Source organism: Carcharhinus amblyrhynchos, chromosome 33 (assembly GCF_965287045.1).
Source record: "Carcharhinus amblyrhynchos chromosome 33, sCarAmb.v2.hapA, whole genome shotgun sequence".
Lineage (NCBI taxonomy): Eukaryota > Metazoa > Chordata > Chondrichthyes > Carcharhiniformes > Carcharhinidae > Carcharhinus > Carcharhinus amblyrhynchos.
In genome coordinates, this window is record NC_137356.1 from 12,243,181 (window position 1) to 12,260,202 (window position 17,022).

At 49.0% G+C, this 17,022-nt stretch overlaps 1 protein-coding gene across 1 annotated transcript in view; it reads left to right on the forward strand.

Moving 5' to 3' along the window:
• Positions 1-16,600, forward strand: part of LOC145360994 (podocan-like protein 1) — a 17,283-nt gene extending 683 nt beyond the window's left edge. The window contains exons 2-10 of the mRNA XM_080216512.1: positions 1,564-1,794; positions 4,294-4,387; positions 5,026-5,090; positions 7,978-8,087; positions 9,611-9,767; positions 10,862-10,977; positions 11,989-12,646; positions 15,065-15,213; positions 16,159-16,600. Of these exons, the coding sequence (XP_080072638.1) occupies positions 1,564-1,794; positions 4,294-4,387; positions 5,026-5,090; positions 7,978-8,087; positions 9,611-9,767; positions 10,862-10,977; positions 11,989-12,646; positions 15,065-15,213; positions 16,159-16,378 (1,800 nt within the window). The 3' untranslated portion in view covers positions 16,379-16,600. The remainder of the gene's footprint in view (positions 1-1,563; positions 1,795-4,293; positions 4,388-5,025; positions 5,091-7,977; positions 8,088-9,610; positions 9,768-10,861; positions 10,978-11,988; positions 12,647-15,064; positions 15,214-16,158) is intronic.
• Positions 16,601-17,022: the final 422 nt, after the last annotated feature.

Sequence of the window (17,022 nt, forward strand, 5' to 3'; positions counted from 1 at the left end):
GAGGGAGCGCCGCGCTGTCAGAGGGTCAGTGCTGAGGGAGTGCCGCACTGTCAAAGGGTCAGTGCTGAGGGAGTGCCGCACTGACAGAGGGTCAGTGCTGAGGGAGTGCCGCACTGTCAGAGGGTCAGTGCTGAGGGAGTGCCGCACTGTCAGAGGGTCAGTACTGAGGGAGTGCCGCACTGTCAGAGGGTCAGTACTGAGGGACTGCTGCAATGTCAGAGGGTCAGTGCTGAGGGAATGCTGCACTGTCAGAGGGTCAGTACTGAGGGAGTGCTGCACTGTGAGAGGGTCAGTACTGAGGGATTGCTGCACTGTCAGAGGGTCAATACTGAGGGAGTGCTGCACTGAGAGAGGGTCAGTACTGAGGGTGTGCCACATGTCAGAGGGTCAGTAATGAGGGAGTGCCGCACTCTCAGTGGGTCAGTAGTGAGGGAGTGCTGCACTGTTAGAGGGTCCGTACTGAGAGAGTGCTGCACTGTTAGAGGGTCAGTACTGAGAGAGTGCTGCACTGTCAGATGGTCACTACTAAGGGAGTGCCACAATTGTTAGCACTGCCACCTCACAGCAGCAGGTCCGGGTTCGATTCCCAGCTTGAGTGACTGGCTGTGCGGAGTCTGCACGTTCTCCCCATGTCTGCGTGGGTTTCCTCCAGGTGCTCCAGATTCCTCCCACAATCCAAAGAAGTGTAGGTTAGGTGGATTGGCCATGCTAAATTGTCCGTTAGTGACCAAATTTGTGCACATTAAATGAATTAGCCATGGTAAATTGCCCCTTAGTATCCAAAGATGTATAGTTTATGGGCAGCATGGTGGCACAGTGGTTAGCACTGTTGCTCCACAGTGCCAGAGTCCCACATTCTATTCTCAGCTTGGGTCACTGTCTGTTTGGAGTTTGCACATTCTCCTTGTGTCTGCGTGGGTTTCCTTTGGGTGTTCCAGTTTCCTCCCACATTTTGGAAGATGTGCTGGTTAGGTGCATTGGCTGTGCTAAATTGCCCCTTAGTGTCCAAAGATCATAGAATCCCTACAATGCAGAAGGAGGCCATTCAGCCCATTTAACCTGCACCGACAATGGTCCCACCCAGGCCCCATCTCCTTAACACCACATATTATCCCGCTAAAGCCTCTAACATCCTGGGACACTAAGGTCCAATTTAGCATGGCCAATTCACCTAACCCGCACATCTTTGGACTGTAGGAGGAAACCGGAGTACCGGGAGGAAACCCACGCAGACATGGGGAGAACATGCAGATTCCGCACAGAGAATGACCCAAGCTGAGAATTGAACCCAGGTCCCTCAAGCTGTGAGGCAGCAGTTCCAACCATGCTGCCCCTGAGGATGAGTAGGTTAGGTGGATTGGCCATGGTAAATGGGTGGAGTTATGGGGTTGCGATGGAGGTGGGTGGGGGCGGTAGTCCTGGGGTAAGATGCTCTGTCGGCGAGTTGGTGCAGACTCGATGGGCCAAATGGCCTCTTCCTGCACTGTGGGGAATTCTATGGTGAAACTTCTCTCTCGCTCTCCTGCAACAGACTCAAGTGTGTCTGTCTTCTCCCTCCTCCAGATGGTACAGTGGGGCTCTGTGCTGGTCGCCTGTCTGACGAGCTTCCTATCCATTCCCCCTGCCTTTAGCGGTGATGATGAGGATGAGCTCTCCGCGCTGCCAGGAGGCAGTCTGTCCGACTGTCCCTTCCGATGTGTCTGCACCTCCGAGGCCACGGTGGATTGCAACGGCATGGACCTCACCTCATTCCCCAGTAACGTATCGGCAGATACCCAGCACCTGGCCCTGCAGGTATTCAACCCACATCCAGCAAACCCCTTCATTGAGTCCTTATCCAGGCTAGGAGTAAGGGCCCTGGGTCCAGAATCAGAGAATCCCTACAGGGCAGGAGGAAGCCATTCAGCATCCAGGGTGCACAGACGACAATCCCACCCAGGCCCTATCCCCATAATCCCACAGATTACGCTGCTAATCCCAATGACACTAAGGAGTAATTTACCATGACCAATCCCCCAAACCTGCAAATTTTCGGACTGTGGGAGGAAACCTGAGCACCCAGGGGAAACCCACGCAGAAATGGGGAGAATGTGTAAACATGACAGACAGTATTCCCAGATGGGAATTAAACCCAGGTCCCTAGTGCTGTGAGGCATTGGCCTGTTCATTTCAACTGCTCACTAATCCGTCACACACTCCCAGGACAGGTACAGCATAGGGTTAGATACAGAGTAAAACTCCATCTACACTGTCCCCATCAAACACTCCCAGCACAGGTATAAAATGGGGTTAGATACAGAGTAAAGCTCCCTCTACACTGTCCCCATCAAACACTCCCAGGACAGGTACAGCATAGGGTTAGATACAGAGTAAAGCTCACTCTGCACTGTCCACATCAAACACTCCCAGGACAGGTACAGCATAGGGTTAGATACAGAGTAAAACTCCATCTACACTGTCCCCATCAAACACTCCCAGGACAGGTACAGCACGGGGTTAGATACAGAGTAAAGCTCCCTCTACACTGTCCCCATCAAACACTCCCAGCACAGGTATAAAATGGGGTTAGATACAGAGTAAAGCTCCCTCTACACTGTCCACATCAAACACTCCCAGGACAGGTACAGCATAGGGTTAGATACAGAGTAAAGCTCACTCTGCACTGTCCACATCAAACACTCCCAGGACAGGTACAGCATGGGGTTAGATACAGAGTAAAGCTCCCTCTACACTGTCCCCATCAAACACTCCCAGGTCAGGTACATCACAAGGTTAGATACAGAGTAAAGTTCCTTTTACACTGTCCCCATCAAATACTTCCAGGACAGGGACAGCGCGTGGTTAGATACAGAGTAAAGCTCCCTTTACGCTGTCACATCAATTGCCAAAGATCATTCCTTTCTATTCGCTGTGGTCTAGAATTTCCATTTTGCCAACCAGCCGATATTGAGACAGGTTCTGGAGATCTTGTTTATTGACCCAACCGGGTGAAGCCAGAGATAAGGGAAAGTGGGAGACGATGTGCAGTTTCTGTGTTGAGTTTCTAAAAGCCGCCTGTAACATAATGCACACTTCACAACTCTGCTCCAGAATTCCCACTGCACAGAGAGAGGGTCTGACTGTGAAACAGTCTATGGTAAAAAAATCACTTGTTCTGGGGAGAGGGGCGCGATGGCGTGACGCTGTTTATTCCAACAGGATAAAAATCACCTCCTAACATCAGGAAATAAAAACTCACAGCACCCTTTCACTGAATTACACTTCAGAAAGTCTGTAAAAATGCACAAAGCAACAAATTCCTCCCCATATTTCTCCGTGTCGATGGAATCCAAGATTTGTTTTGGAAAAAAATTAGCTGGTCAGGAATTTCCCGCACTAAATCCTTCCTGTCAGATGCTGAAGATTCATTTTCTAAGGAGTGTAAGTTGCTTTGTGTCGAGGTAGCTTTCTCCCTCCCTGAAGCCCCGTGGTTCATAGAATCCCTACAGTGCAGAAGGAGGCCATTCAGCCTATTGGGTTTGTACCGACTCACTGAAAGAGTATTTCGCCCCGGCCCTCTCCCCCACCCTAACCCTGTCACCTCACACATTTACCATGACCAATCCACCTAGCCTGCACATTGTTGGACACTAAGGGGCAATTTAGCATGGCTAATCCACCTAACCTGTACATCTTTGGACACTAAGGGGCAATTTAGCATGACCAATCCACCTAACCTGCACATCTTTGGACACTAAGGGGCAATTTAGCATGACCAATCCACCTAACCTGCACATCTTTGGAGTGTGGGAGGAAACCGGAGCACCCGGAGGAAACCCACTCAGATACGGGGAGAATGTGCAAACTCCGCACAGTGACCCGAGGCCAGAATTGAACCCAGGTCCCTGTCTCTGTAGACCCAGTTCCAGAATGCAGCTCAGCCACTCTTGGCCAAAGTTCCTCGAGCCGCAGGTGTGGTTGCTATGGGTTACATCAGAGTCCACATGTCAAGGCATGAAAAGACCGACTGCCTACCCCTCTGTATTGGGCTGCATTTCACTAATGGGATTCTCAAGTTCTGTAAGTCCAGTTAGTCCTCAATACTTTTTAATCCCTGGCTGAACTTATTAAACCTACGCTATTTGCTTCAGGTTTATGCTGTCACCGAGCCCAGAGTCTTGTGAGTGGATCCATTCTTTCTAATGTGCCATGCAGCACATCCGATCCCCATATCCCTGAATTCCCAGAAAAACTGGCAAAGGGAAAAAAAAAAGACGAGCTGTCCCACAACATTTCTCATCATTTTTCTTGCAGAACAACCGGCTGGAAGATATTCCAAGCGAGGCTTTGTCCAGGCTCACTGAACTGAGGACTCTCAGTTTACACAACAACAGGCTTCAGTCCAAAGGTAGGCCGGGGGAGGGCCACGCCTCACGATATTTGCTGCCCGCCCGAGAGTTCAGATTAAGACCCTGTTGTTCTTAATGTAGACCCAGCGAGGAGGTGAGATCTCTATGTTCAATTACAAATATAATTGCAATTACATAAGGCCTTGGTCAGACCACACCTGGGCTAGCCTGTACAGTTTTGGGCTCCTTGAATGGGTGGCACGGTGGTTATCACTGCTGCCTCACGGCGCCAGGGACCCAAGTTTGATGCCTGGCTTGGGTCGCTGTTTGGGGATAGTGGCTTTGTTTATTCGTCACAAGCAAGGCTTACATTAACACTGCAATGAAGTTACTGTGAAAATACCCTAGTCGCCACATTCCTGCCCCTGTTCGGGTACACTGAGGGAGATCTTAGCACGGTCAATGCACCCTAATCAGCACGTCTTTCAGACTGTGGGAGAAAACCAGAGCACCTGGAGGAAACCCATGTGGACATGGGGGCAATGTGCAAACTGCACACAGACAGTGACCTGAGGCTGGAATAGAACCCGGGTCCCTGGCACTGTGAGACAGCAGTGCTAACCACTGTGCCAGCGTGACGCCTCACGGTGATGTTTATTGAAGGTGGCTCATGCTCCTACTCCTTGTGTTTTTTCAGGACTACCGGATAAGGCCTTCAAGTCTCTGCAGAAACTGGAGTATCTCTACATGGCAAATAACAAGGTAAGAATGGTGACATCCTACATAGCGGTACAGTAAAGTGAACAGAATGCACAGAAGAAGGTGGGAGAGACAATATCCGGGATGCGTGGGCTCCTTAATTATGCTGGCTGCTTTTCCAAGGCAGCGGGAAAGGTAGACAGACTCAATGGATGGGAGGCTGGTTTGCGTGATGGACTGGGCTGCATTCACAACCCTTTGTAGTTTGCAGTCTTGGGCAGAGCAGGAGCAATACCAAGCTGTGATACATCCGGGAAGGACATTTTCTATGGTGCATCTGTAAAAGAGTCCTAGCAGAGATGTCGAATCTCCTTCACAACTGCAGCACCTTTGACAGAAAAATGACTCGCGTTTATATAGTGCCCGTTATAAAGAATAAAGAACAAAGAAAATTACAGCTCAGGAACAGGCCCTTCAGCCCTCCAAGCCTGCATCGACTATGCTGCCCGACTTAGCAAAAACCCCACTACCCTTCCAAAGTGTTTAACAGGCAGAGACGTGCTACAGGAGACTTAGCCGCACCTCTGTGTACAGTAAGATCCCACAATCAACAGGGTGATAATATGACCAAATCATTTTGGTCTGCACCATGTTGACTTGAGAGATAAATATCAGCCATGAACATTGGGGTGGAACTCCCCTGTCATTATTACTAGTGCGGTGAGAGTGGAACCTCGGCCTCACAGCTACGGGCCGCTTGTCGGAAATCCTCTTCATTCCAAGCCACTCTGGCCGAGGGTGGTCTCCTGTCCAGGCTTGCTGCAGCTCTACACCTTCAGTTCCTTGCTCTCACCAACGAGGCCGGACACGCTGTTATGTTCCATTCCGCTGTTCAGAGGTGGCAGTGTTCCCAACCCCACCACTCCTGGTTGGAAGATGTCCATGTGGGGGGCTCCTACCATTACCATCGGGGACTTGCCCTGGAGGGTGTAACTCATCTAATTGTAAGTCAAGATGTTTCCAGAATCATAGAATCGCTGCAGTGATAGAGAATGGTGCAACAACAATAATCTCTCCCTCAATGTCAGTAAATCAAAGGAGATTGTCAGCGACTTCAGGAGGCGTACTGGAGGACATGTCCCTGTCTACATCAATGGGGATGAAGTAGCAAGTGTTGACAGCTTCTGGTTTTTAGCTGTCCTGGTCCCCCATGCTGACACTATAGTTAAGAAAGCCCACCACGCCTCTACTTTCTCAGAAAACTAAGGAAATTTGGCATGTCAGCTACGATTCTCACCAACTTTTACAGATGCACCATAGAAAGCATTCTTTCTGGTTGTATCACAGCTTGGTATGGTTCCTGCTCTGACCAAGACTGCAAGGAACTACAAAAAGTCGTGAAGGAAGCCCAGTCCATCACGCAATCCAGTCGCCCATCCACTGACTCTGTCTACACTTCCCGCTGCCTTGGCAAAGCAGCCAGCATAATCAAGGATCCCACGCACCCCGGACGTTCTCTCTTCAACCTTCTTCCATCGGGAAAAAGACACAAAAGTCTGAGGTCATGTACCAACTGACTGAAGAACAGCTCCTTCCCTGCTGCTGTCAGACTTTTGAATGGACTTACCTCACATTAAGTTGATCTTTCTCTATACCCTAGCTATAACTGTAACAGTACATTCTGCACTCTCTTGTTTCCTTCTCTACGAACAGTATGCTTTGACTGTATAGCATGGAAGAAACAATACTTCTCACTGTATGCTAATACACATGACAATAATAGATCAAATCAAATCAAACCAGTGCAGAGGGAGGCCATTCAGCCCTTTGACTCTGCACTGACAACAATCCCACCCAGGCTCTATTCCAATAACCCCACATATTTACCCTGCTAGTCCCCCGACACAAAGGGCAATTCAACACGGCCAATCCATCTAACCAGCACTTCTTTGGAGTGTGGGAGGAAATTGGAGCACCCAGAGGAAACCCACACAGACACAGGGACAACTTGCAGACTCCACACAGAGAGTGACCCGAGGTGGGAATCGAACCTGGGTCCCTGGTGCTGTGAGACAGCAGTGCTAACAACTGTGCCACTGGCAGGGTGGGGCTGAAGGAGGTGGCCGAAGGTTGTAAAGCTTTTTACTGGAAATAAATCTAATCTCATGAACAAGATCGGGGTCTGGTTTCTTATTTCACCCTCTGGCTACCATAGCATTACCCACTTGCCTACGCTGCTGGTCCTCACTCTCTCAGGACTCCTCACGCTAGGGGGTATGGTCACGTACTAGTTAGTAACCCACAGGCCCACCCTAAGCAGCTCCACACATGAACACAGTCACAGGAGCTGGTAAATTTATAAAGCAAAACCAATTCCTCAGTCATGGCAAGCAGAAAACTTCCACATTGTCATTAAAAAGACCCCCTGCTTCATTGGGGAAGGAAATCTGCAGTCTTTACCCTGTCTGGCCTGACTGTTAGTCCCAGACCACAGCAATGTTATTGACGCAGAGCTATGCTTGTATACAGCTTAGCACACACCTACGCACAAATACACATGCAAATATGCAAACATATACAGACATACACAGACACACATATACATGCACTCATACACACAAACAAATACACACACACACAATAACGCACACACATACATACATACACAAATACACACATGCTCACATACACACATACAAATGCACAAAATACAGTGTACGATGGTGCACTGTGATGGCGCTGTGCGATGGTGCACTGTGATGGCGCTGTGCGATGGTGCACTGTGATGGCGCTGTGCGATGGTGCACTGTGATGGCGCTGTGCGATGGTGCACTGTGATGGCGCTGTGCGATGGTGTACTGTGATTACCCTGTGTGATGGTGTACTGTGATTATGCTGTGTGATGGTGTACTGTGATTACACTGTGTGATGGTGTTGATGTTGTATTCAGCTCACTGTACCACCCAGGCAACTACCTGATCAGCTGAAAATTGTGGACTTTGCCGGGAACCATCTCGAGGAGGTCTTCGCGCTCACCTTTGGTCACAAACCAAAGCTCAGGTAAAGCTCTGATGGAGACACATCACAGCAGGAAACGCGAGGCAGTGAAGAATGTTGTTTAGGTGTCAGCAGGACCTCAGAAAAAATTCCCTCCCTAATGGGTGGCACAGTGGTTAGCACTGCTACCTCACAGCGCCAAGGACCTGGGTTCAATTCCCATGCTTGGGTCACTGTCTGTGCACAGTCTGCACGTTCTCCTCGTGTCTGCAGGGGTTTTCTCCACGTGATCTGGTTAGGGTGCATTGGCTGTGCTAAATTCTCCCTCAGTGTACCTGAACAGGTACCGGAGTGTGGCGACTGGGGAATTTTCACAGTAACTTCATTGCAGTGTTAGCTTAAGCCTACTGACGACTAATAAATAAGCTCCTTTCCTCTCTCCCCATGACCAGAGGAATTATTTCCATCATGCCTAGTTAATCCTTTAGTCAGCTTAACCGTATTAATGATATTGGCCTTTTATCTTTACTCCGAGGAATCCAGCTGATTTAAACTTCTGCCCTCAGAATTAAACCCTTTTAGCACCAGTCTTGTTCACACACTGGATTTAATCTCTCAGAATCCCTGCAGTGCAGAAGGAGGCCATTCAGCCCATCGAGTCTGCACCGCCCACAAACCCACCCACAGCAATCATCTTGCAAACTATCTCAGTTTTTATTTCTTTTTTATTCATACGTGGGACATGGGTGTCACTGGCTGGCCAGCATTTATTGCCCATCCCTAGTTGCCTGAGGGCAGTTGAGAGTCAACCACATTGCTGTGGCTCTGGAGTCACGTGTAGGCCAGACCAGGCAAGGATGGCAGATTTCCTTCCCTAAAGGACATTAGTGACCCAGATGGGTTTTTCTGACAATGGTTTCATGGTCATCAGTAGATTCTTAATTCCAGATTTTTTTTATTGAATTGAAATTCCACTCTCTGCCATAGTGGGATTCGAACCTGGGTCCCCAGAATATTACCCTGGGTTCCTGGATTTCTAGCCCAGTGACAACACACTGCGCCATTGCCATCCCAAGGCCAAGTAGAGTCTAGGCAACCAACGTTGCCCACGGGAGCAAGGCCCACACCCCATGAAAATATAAAAGGGAAAAAGAAAATATTACAAGATAGATTTGGAGGGTGGCTGGAGGAGGGGGGAAGGGGTGGACAGCAGCGACGGGGGTGGGGGGGGAGGGGTGGACAGCAGCGACGGGGGGGAAGGGGTGGAGAGCAGTGACGAGGGGGAAGGGGGTTAAAGGTCGAGCGGAGGTTAAAGGGCAAGCAGAGGTGAAAGGCTGAGTGGAGGTTAAAGGCCGAGCAGAGGTGAAAGGTCAGGTAGGGTTACATATGAAGGTGGAAATACTCCGCCAAACATTCAACTCTTGGCCAAAATCAGCAGGTTGTGGTTCAGGTTAAGGCTATTGAATGGTTTGCCAGGGGAATGCTGAGGGAGACCCTCCAGCCACACAGCTAGTTGCCTCTTCAACCCATTTCTAATAGTTTTCAGCACAGGATAGGAGTAACATTTGTGCACCATTTCTCTACAGGTCTGTCTATCTCCATAACAACCACCTAACAAACTCTGGCCTCCCCAAAAACATGTTCAGTGGCTCTGACATGGTCAATATTTTAATTCTATCCAATAATAACCTCACCCACGTTCCAGAGAATCTTCCACCTCTGCTTATCCAGTTACATTTACAGGTAAGTGTCACTTAACTGACCACATATGTGTAACATGGATCTGCTTTCGTTACATGTCCTGAACACACCCAGCAGCTGAAATCCCCCCAGGCGCGTTCTGTTGATAACCCGTCGTGTCTGAACCTGGAGCCCATTCCAAGGCTGCAAACTGTGCCCCGGTTTATGGAATTCCTCTTTTCCAAACCTTGGGAATGCGGCCCCACACAAAGCAAAGCCTTTCCCTCCCTCAGAGCAGCGAGCTCATCTGCCAAAAGCCAGCCTTCTACAATAACAATATCAGCTTCAGAAAGAGAGAGAAGGGGGAAAAAGGAGAGAGAGAGAGAGAGAGAGAGAGAGAGAGAGAAGGGGGAAAAAGGAGAGAGAGAGAGAGAGAGAGAGAGAGAAGGGGGAAAAAGGAGAGAGAGAGAGAGAGGAGGGGGAAAAAGGAGAGAGAGAGAGAGAAGGGGGAAAAAGGAGAGAGAGAGAGGGGGGAAAGGAGAGAGAGAGGGAAAGGAGAGAGAGAGAGAGGGGGGGAAAGGAGAGAGAGAGAGAGAGAGGGCGGGGGAAAGGAGAGAGAGAAAGGGGGGGGGGAAGGAGAGAGAGAGAGAGAGAGAGAGAGAGAGAGAGAGAGAGAAAGGAGAGACGGGGAAATGGAGAAAGAGATGGAGAGGGAGAGGAGAGGAGAGGAGAATGAAGTAATGCAAGGGCAAATGAGGGAGAAGGAGAGAGAGAGAGAGGAAGGCAAAGTAGAGGAGGGGGGGGGAGAGAAAAATAGAGAAATAAAGAGAAAGGACAAAGAGAGAGAGGGGATTTGGAGGAGGACCTTGGATCTTTGGATTATTCAATGACACAGTGAATTATCCCACGATAGCGAACATCAGTCAGGCTGGTTCAGGCTGCTGGACAGAGTGAATAAATATCATCACTGAGGAAGTTCAGTGCAGAGGCAAGGTTCAAGCTGGTAGCCAGAGGGGGAGATCCACAGACTGATGCCGGTGATCTGGTAATGCCAAATTTATACTGTGGATCAGAGGAAGGCTCTGAATGGTTGAAATGATGTTTTTAACGCGTGTGTGTGTGTGTGTGTGTGTGTGTGTCTCTCTCTCTCTGTTCAGAACAATAGGATCTCTAAGATTCCCAAAGGAGCCTTCAGAAGCTTGGAGGAGCTTCGAGAGCTCTACCTGCAGAGCAACAGTCTGTCCAATGTGGGGATGCATCCACAAACCTTCAGGTGAGCAATGTAGTAATACAGCACTGACCACAGCAAAACCCCTTTGCCCCCAAATCAGATCCGTCCCACCGATAGAGTCTCTGGTAGGGATTCTAGTCATTAAGAACCCATTAGCAAGTGGCATTGTACAACATTCCCCAACGTCAGACTAATTCCAGATCAGGGCATATGCTGAAACAATTAGTTCTTTTTTTGTATTCATTCATGGGACATGGGCATTGCAGGCTGGCTAGTATTTATTGCCCATCCCTAGTTGCCCTTGGAGGGCTATTGAGAGTCAACCACATTGCTGTCACATGTAGGTCAGACCGGGTAAGGATGGCAGATTTCCTTCCCTAAAGACATTAGTGACCCAGATGGTTTTTTTTCCGACAATGGTTTCATGGTCATCAGTAGATTCTTAATTCCAGATATTTTTTATTGAATTCAAATTCCACCATCTGCCGTGGTGGGATTCAAACCTGGATCCCCAGAATATTAACTGAGTTTCTGGATTTAATGGTCTAGCGATAATACCACTCGGCCATCCCCTCCCCAAATGAAGGATTTTTTTTGGGATGTGGGTGTCGCTGGCTGGGCCAGCATTTATTGCCTATCCTTAGTTGCCCTTGGAGGGCAGTTGAGAGTCAACCACATTACTGTAGCTCTGGAGTCACGTGTAGGCCAGACCAGATAAAGATGGCAGATTTCTTTCCCCAAAGGAACTAGGTGGGTGTCACGGTCATCACTAAATTCTTAATTCCTGAAATTTTTTAATGAGTTTAAATGGGGTTTTTCAACAATGGTTTCATGGTCATCAGTAGATTCTGAATTCCAGATATTTTTTGTTGAATTCAAATTCCACCATCTGCCATGGCAGCATTTGAAACCGGGTCCCCAGAACATGAGCTGAGTTTCTGGAATAATAGTCTAGCGATAATACACTAGACCGTCGCCTGCCCTATTTCGTTTGTTAGTTCCCAGATGTTTTTCTGCTCGAGTAAGGATTCCATTATCTCCTCTATCCGACAGCAAAATGAAAGGGATGCAATACCTGGATTTATCCAGCAACAGCCTGACCAAAGTTCCCGACGGATTGCCCCCAAACATTATGGTTCTGCAGCTGGGAAAGAATCACATCTCCTCGCTGTCCAAACACAGTGTCAGCAGGGTGCGTAATCTGGAGTACCTGCTGCTTCAGAACAACCGGATTGCGGCCAGCAGGATTCACAGGGACGCTTTTGGGAAGCTTGGGAAGTTGCACACCCTCCACCTCTTCAATAACCCGCTGGGTAAGGTGCCAGCTAGCCTCCCTCGTCACGTCACCTCCCTCATGCTGCTGCACTGTGCCATCGAGCGGATCAGAGCCAAGGACTTTGTCTCTTCCCCCCACCTGACCGAGCTCAACCTGAGCTACAACAAACTGCGCAGCAGCCGCGTCCACCGCCTGGCCTTCCGGAAACTCCGGCACCTGGAGAGGCTGGATCTCTCGGGAAACACCCTTACCCAGCTTCCCAGAGGCCTGCCATCCAGCCTGCAGGCTCTGAAGGTCCAGTACAACCAGATCGCCCAGCTCTCTGCCGGGGCCTTACTCAACCTGAAGGCACTGATGGAACTACACTTGCACCACAACCAGATAACCATTGGCAAGATCGCGCCAGGAACGTGGCAGGAGGTACCCAGTCTCAAGGTTAGTATCGATGATGTGCAAGGGCAGGAAAAGGCCTGCATTTCTATAGCGCCTTTCGCAACCTCAGCATGTCCTAATGTATTTCATAGAATAATACAATCCCTGCAGTGCAGAAAGAGGCCATTCAGCCCCTCGAGTCCGCACCAACAACAATCCCACCCAGGCACTATCTCCATGTATAGAAATCATAGCAACCCTATAGGGCAGAAAGAGGCCAATCGGCCCATCGAGTCTGCACTGACCACAATCCCACCCAGGCCCTATCCCCATATCCTTACCATATTTTACCCACTAATCCCTTTAACCTATGCATCCCAGGACACTAAGGGACAATTTAGTATGGCCAATTAACCTAACCTGCACATCTTTGGACTGTAGGAGGAAACTGGAGCACGCGGAAGAAACCCACACAGACACGAGGAGAACATGCAACTCCACACAGTGACCCAAGCTAGGAATCAAACCCAGGTCCCTGGGGCTGTGAAACAGCAGTGCTAACCAGTGCCGCCCTGTATTTACCCTGCTAGTCCCCCTGACATGAAAGGACAATTTACCCTGGCCAATCAACCTAAGCTACACATCTTTGGACACTAAGGGGCAATTTAACATGGACAATCCACCTAACCAGCACATCTTTGGAGACTAAGGGGCAATTTAGCATGGTCCTTCCACTTAACCTGTACATCTTTGGACTGTGTGAGGAAACCAGAGCGCCCAGAGGTACGCCCATGCCGGTATAGGCTGGAATCGAACCCTGATTCTTGATGCTGTGAGGCAGCAGTGCTAACCACCGTGCCACCCTATTGCCTGGTGATGGCCATGAACCCATTGTCAATTTTTAACAATTGAAGAAATTCCCCCTCATCTAAAGGGTTGTCCCTTTACTCTGAGGCTGTGCTCTTGGATCCTAGTCTCTCCGACCAATGGAAACATCTAGTTTCACTAATGTCCGGTTCACTAATGTCCTTTAGGGAAGGAAATCTGCCGTCCTTATCCAATCTGGCCTACGTGATTCCAGAGCCACAGCAATATGGTTGACTCTTGACTGCCCTCTGAAATGACCTAGCAAGCCACTCAGTTCAAGGGGAACTAGGGATGGGCAATAAATGCTGGCCCAGCCAGCCACACTCACAACCTAGACTGGAATAAGAAATTATCAGGAAAGACTGGGAGAAAATGAATGGATAGTGGTGAATGGATTCGACTTGTACTAAAGCCTAGGGAATTTGAGAATCTGACACAGAGTTAGGAGTAAGCATAGTGAATCAGATAAAGGCAACATACGACAGATGCTGGAATCTGAAACAAAAACAGAAAATGCTGGAAAATCTCTACACATCCCACAGCATCTGTGGAGAGAGAATAGAGCCAGCATTGAGTATTGATGAAGGGGTCATCCGAGTAGTGAAACATTGGCCATAGTTAATTGAATCATGATTACCCTGCAGCTAGGAGAATTTAGATCAATATTGAAAGGAAATAAAATGAAAATAATCAGCTTCTTAAGAGGCTATTTTAGCAATCGAAGTGTGGAATGAGGTGGAGATGCCAGCGTTGGACTGTGCCAGCCTGTGCTCCCTGGCATTGCCCAACAGGCAAGATGCCAATGCCCAGGGGGCACCTTGACACTGCCCACCAGATATGAGGCAGTACCAAGGGGGCAGGGCCTAAGGGTGATCCCACTGCTGATTTTCTGACCACCCCCCAGCCTGTCCCGATCGCTGGCCTCCCTGCTTCCTCCACCAATCGGTAGTGGGGAGCCGGGATCAGCCAGTGGAGGGAGAGGCAGAGAGCCAACTATGCAGGGGTCGCGGAGCTGGCCAGCAATCAGGAGACCAGCAGTGCAGGGCCATTGCACATGCACCAATCTCAGCACTGACAGATCAGCACATACGCAGTAGCCTGCTCAGCACGCTGGTTTCAGTTTAACAGGTTTATTTGGAATCACAAGCTTTCAGAGCACAGCTCCTTCATCAGATGAGCGGAGAGGTGGGTTCATTAACCCAACATATATAGACAAAAGCACAATTGCATGATAATTACAGACGGGAATGTGAAGAATGGTTGGAATACAAGTCTTTACAGGTACAGACAGTGCGAGTGGGGAGAGGGATAATCACAGATTAAAGAGGTGAGAATTGTCTCCAGCCAGGACAGTTAGTCGGATTTTGCAAGCCCAGACCAAATGGTGGGGGTTACATATAGTGTGACATGAACCCAAGATTCCAGTCCTCGTGTATGCGGAACTCCGAGCAGAAACTGATAGCCAAACTCCACATGCACTCACCTGATGAAGGGGCAGCGTTCTGAAAGCTCGTGATTCCAATTACACCTGTTGGACTTTAACTTGGTGTTGGAAGTGTGGAATATTTAAGATTGAATACAAGATGTGATTAATTTTGCTTTATGTGCTTTTAGATATTGGATCTAGGATATAATGATTTGTCCTACGTACCCCCTGATCTCCCCGAGTCTCTGGAGTACATTTACCTGCAGAATAACCGCATTTCAACAATCACCTCAAACTCCTTCATCTCTGTGCCAAACATTAAAGTGATAATTCTGAGGTAAGTGCACGGGACACTTATCAATCCAACCCTCGGCCATCTAAAACAATAACCTCTGCAGTCGCCCAGAGCATAGAATGTACGGCATGGAAACAGGCCCTTTGGCCCAAACTTGTCCCTGCCGACCAAAAAGCCCATCTCTAAGCTAACCCCATTTGCCTACATTTGACCCATATCCCTCTAAACCTTTCCCATTCTACCCATGTATCTGTCATAGTTTTACAGTGACGTATTTCACACGGGAGGTGGGTTGGGGTTAGGGTTAGTTTAACTGGGTTGTTGATGCTGGATGTCCATGGGTTCAGACAGAGCACAGAGAGTGGTACCGCACCAGAGATTCCTGCTTTCATTGTGCTAACATCTGTTATATCTTCTGGCGCCGTGAGGCAGCAGTGCTAACCACCGTGCCACCCTGTAGCCCGGTGATGGCTGTGAAACCATTGTCGATTTTCAACAATTGAAACAAATTCCCCCTCATCTAAAGGATTGTCCCTTTACTCTAAGGCTGTGCTCTCAGATCCTAGTCTCTCCGACTAATGGAAACATCTAGTTTCACTGCTGTGTGGTTCATTAATGTCACTTTAGGGAAGGAAATCTTCCGTCCCAACCCAGTCTGGCCTACATGTGACTTCAGAGCCACAGCAATGTAGTTGAATCTCGACTGCTCTCTGAAATGGCCTAGCAACCCACTCAGTTCAAGACCAACTAGGGATGGGCAATAAATGCTGGCCCAGCCAGCGATGGCCACATCCCAAATAAGAAGAAGAAAGTATCAGGAAAGATTGAGAGGAAATTCATGGATAGTGGTGAATGGATGACTGACTTGTTCTGCCAGACTTGTGCAGGCCGAGCAAGATCCCACCATATTGCCATCACTGCTCTGACGCCCTGACACACCAAGTGTTTCCCAATCTGACCGCTCTCTTGCTGGTTTTTATTCCCCAGGTCAAACAGGCTGACCTCGGCTGGTGTGGGGAAGGAGTCCTTCAGGGGCCTGAAGTACCTGCAGGTTCTGGATCTGATGGGCAACCCAGACTACATCAGCGTCGTTCTGCATAGCACCAACTGGGGCCCGTCACGGCCTAGCAACACCAGCACAGCAGGATCCCAAAGACAGCGCGGGCGGACAAGCCCAGAGACACAGAAACTGCCTACAGCTAGCTAGAGCACCCGAGTAACGCAGCTGGCGAATGTTAACCAACACAGCACAGAGTTCATCAACATAACCAACAATCCATTGAGTTAAAGGCAAAATACTGCGGACGCTGGAAGCTGAAACACAGAAGATGCTGGAAAATCTCAGCAGGTCTGACCCCATCTGTGGAGAGAGAATAGATATGGAGATGCTGGCATTGGACTGGGGTGGGCACAGCAAGAAGTCTCACAAGACCAGGTTAAAGTCCAACAGTCTTATTTGGTAGCACGACCTTCGGAGTGTCACTCCTTCTTTAGGTGAGTGAAGAGTTGTGTCAACTCTTCACTCGCCTGAAGAAGGAGCAACACTCCAAACCTTGTGCGACCAAATAAACCTATTGGACTTTAACCTGGAGTTGAGATTTCTTACTGAGAAAGAATAAAGCCAATGTTGAGAGTCAGGATGACTCTTCGTCAGAGCTGAAGGCAAAGGGTCGCTTGACTTGAAGCATGTTTTAGGTGTGAATTTTCCACCTAATCTCACCCCAAAACTGGAAAATCCAGCCCGAGGACAACAAACCATTGCATGCTCCATACCTCCCACTGCCTGCTACAGTTCCCACGGTTTGCAAGTTGAGAAAATTCCCCCTTTTGAGTCTGGATGACCTTTCATCA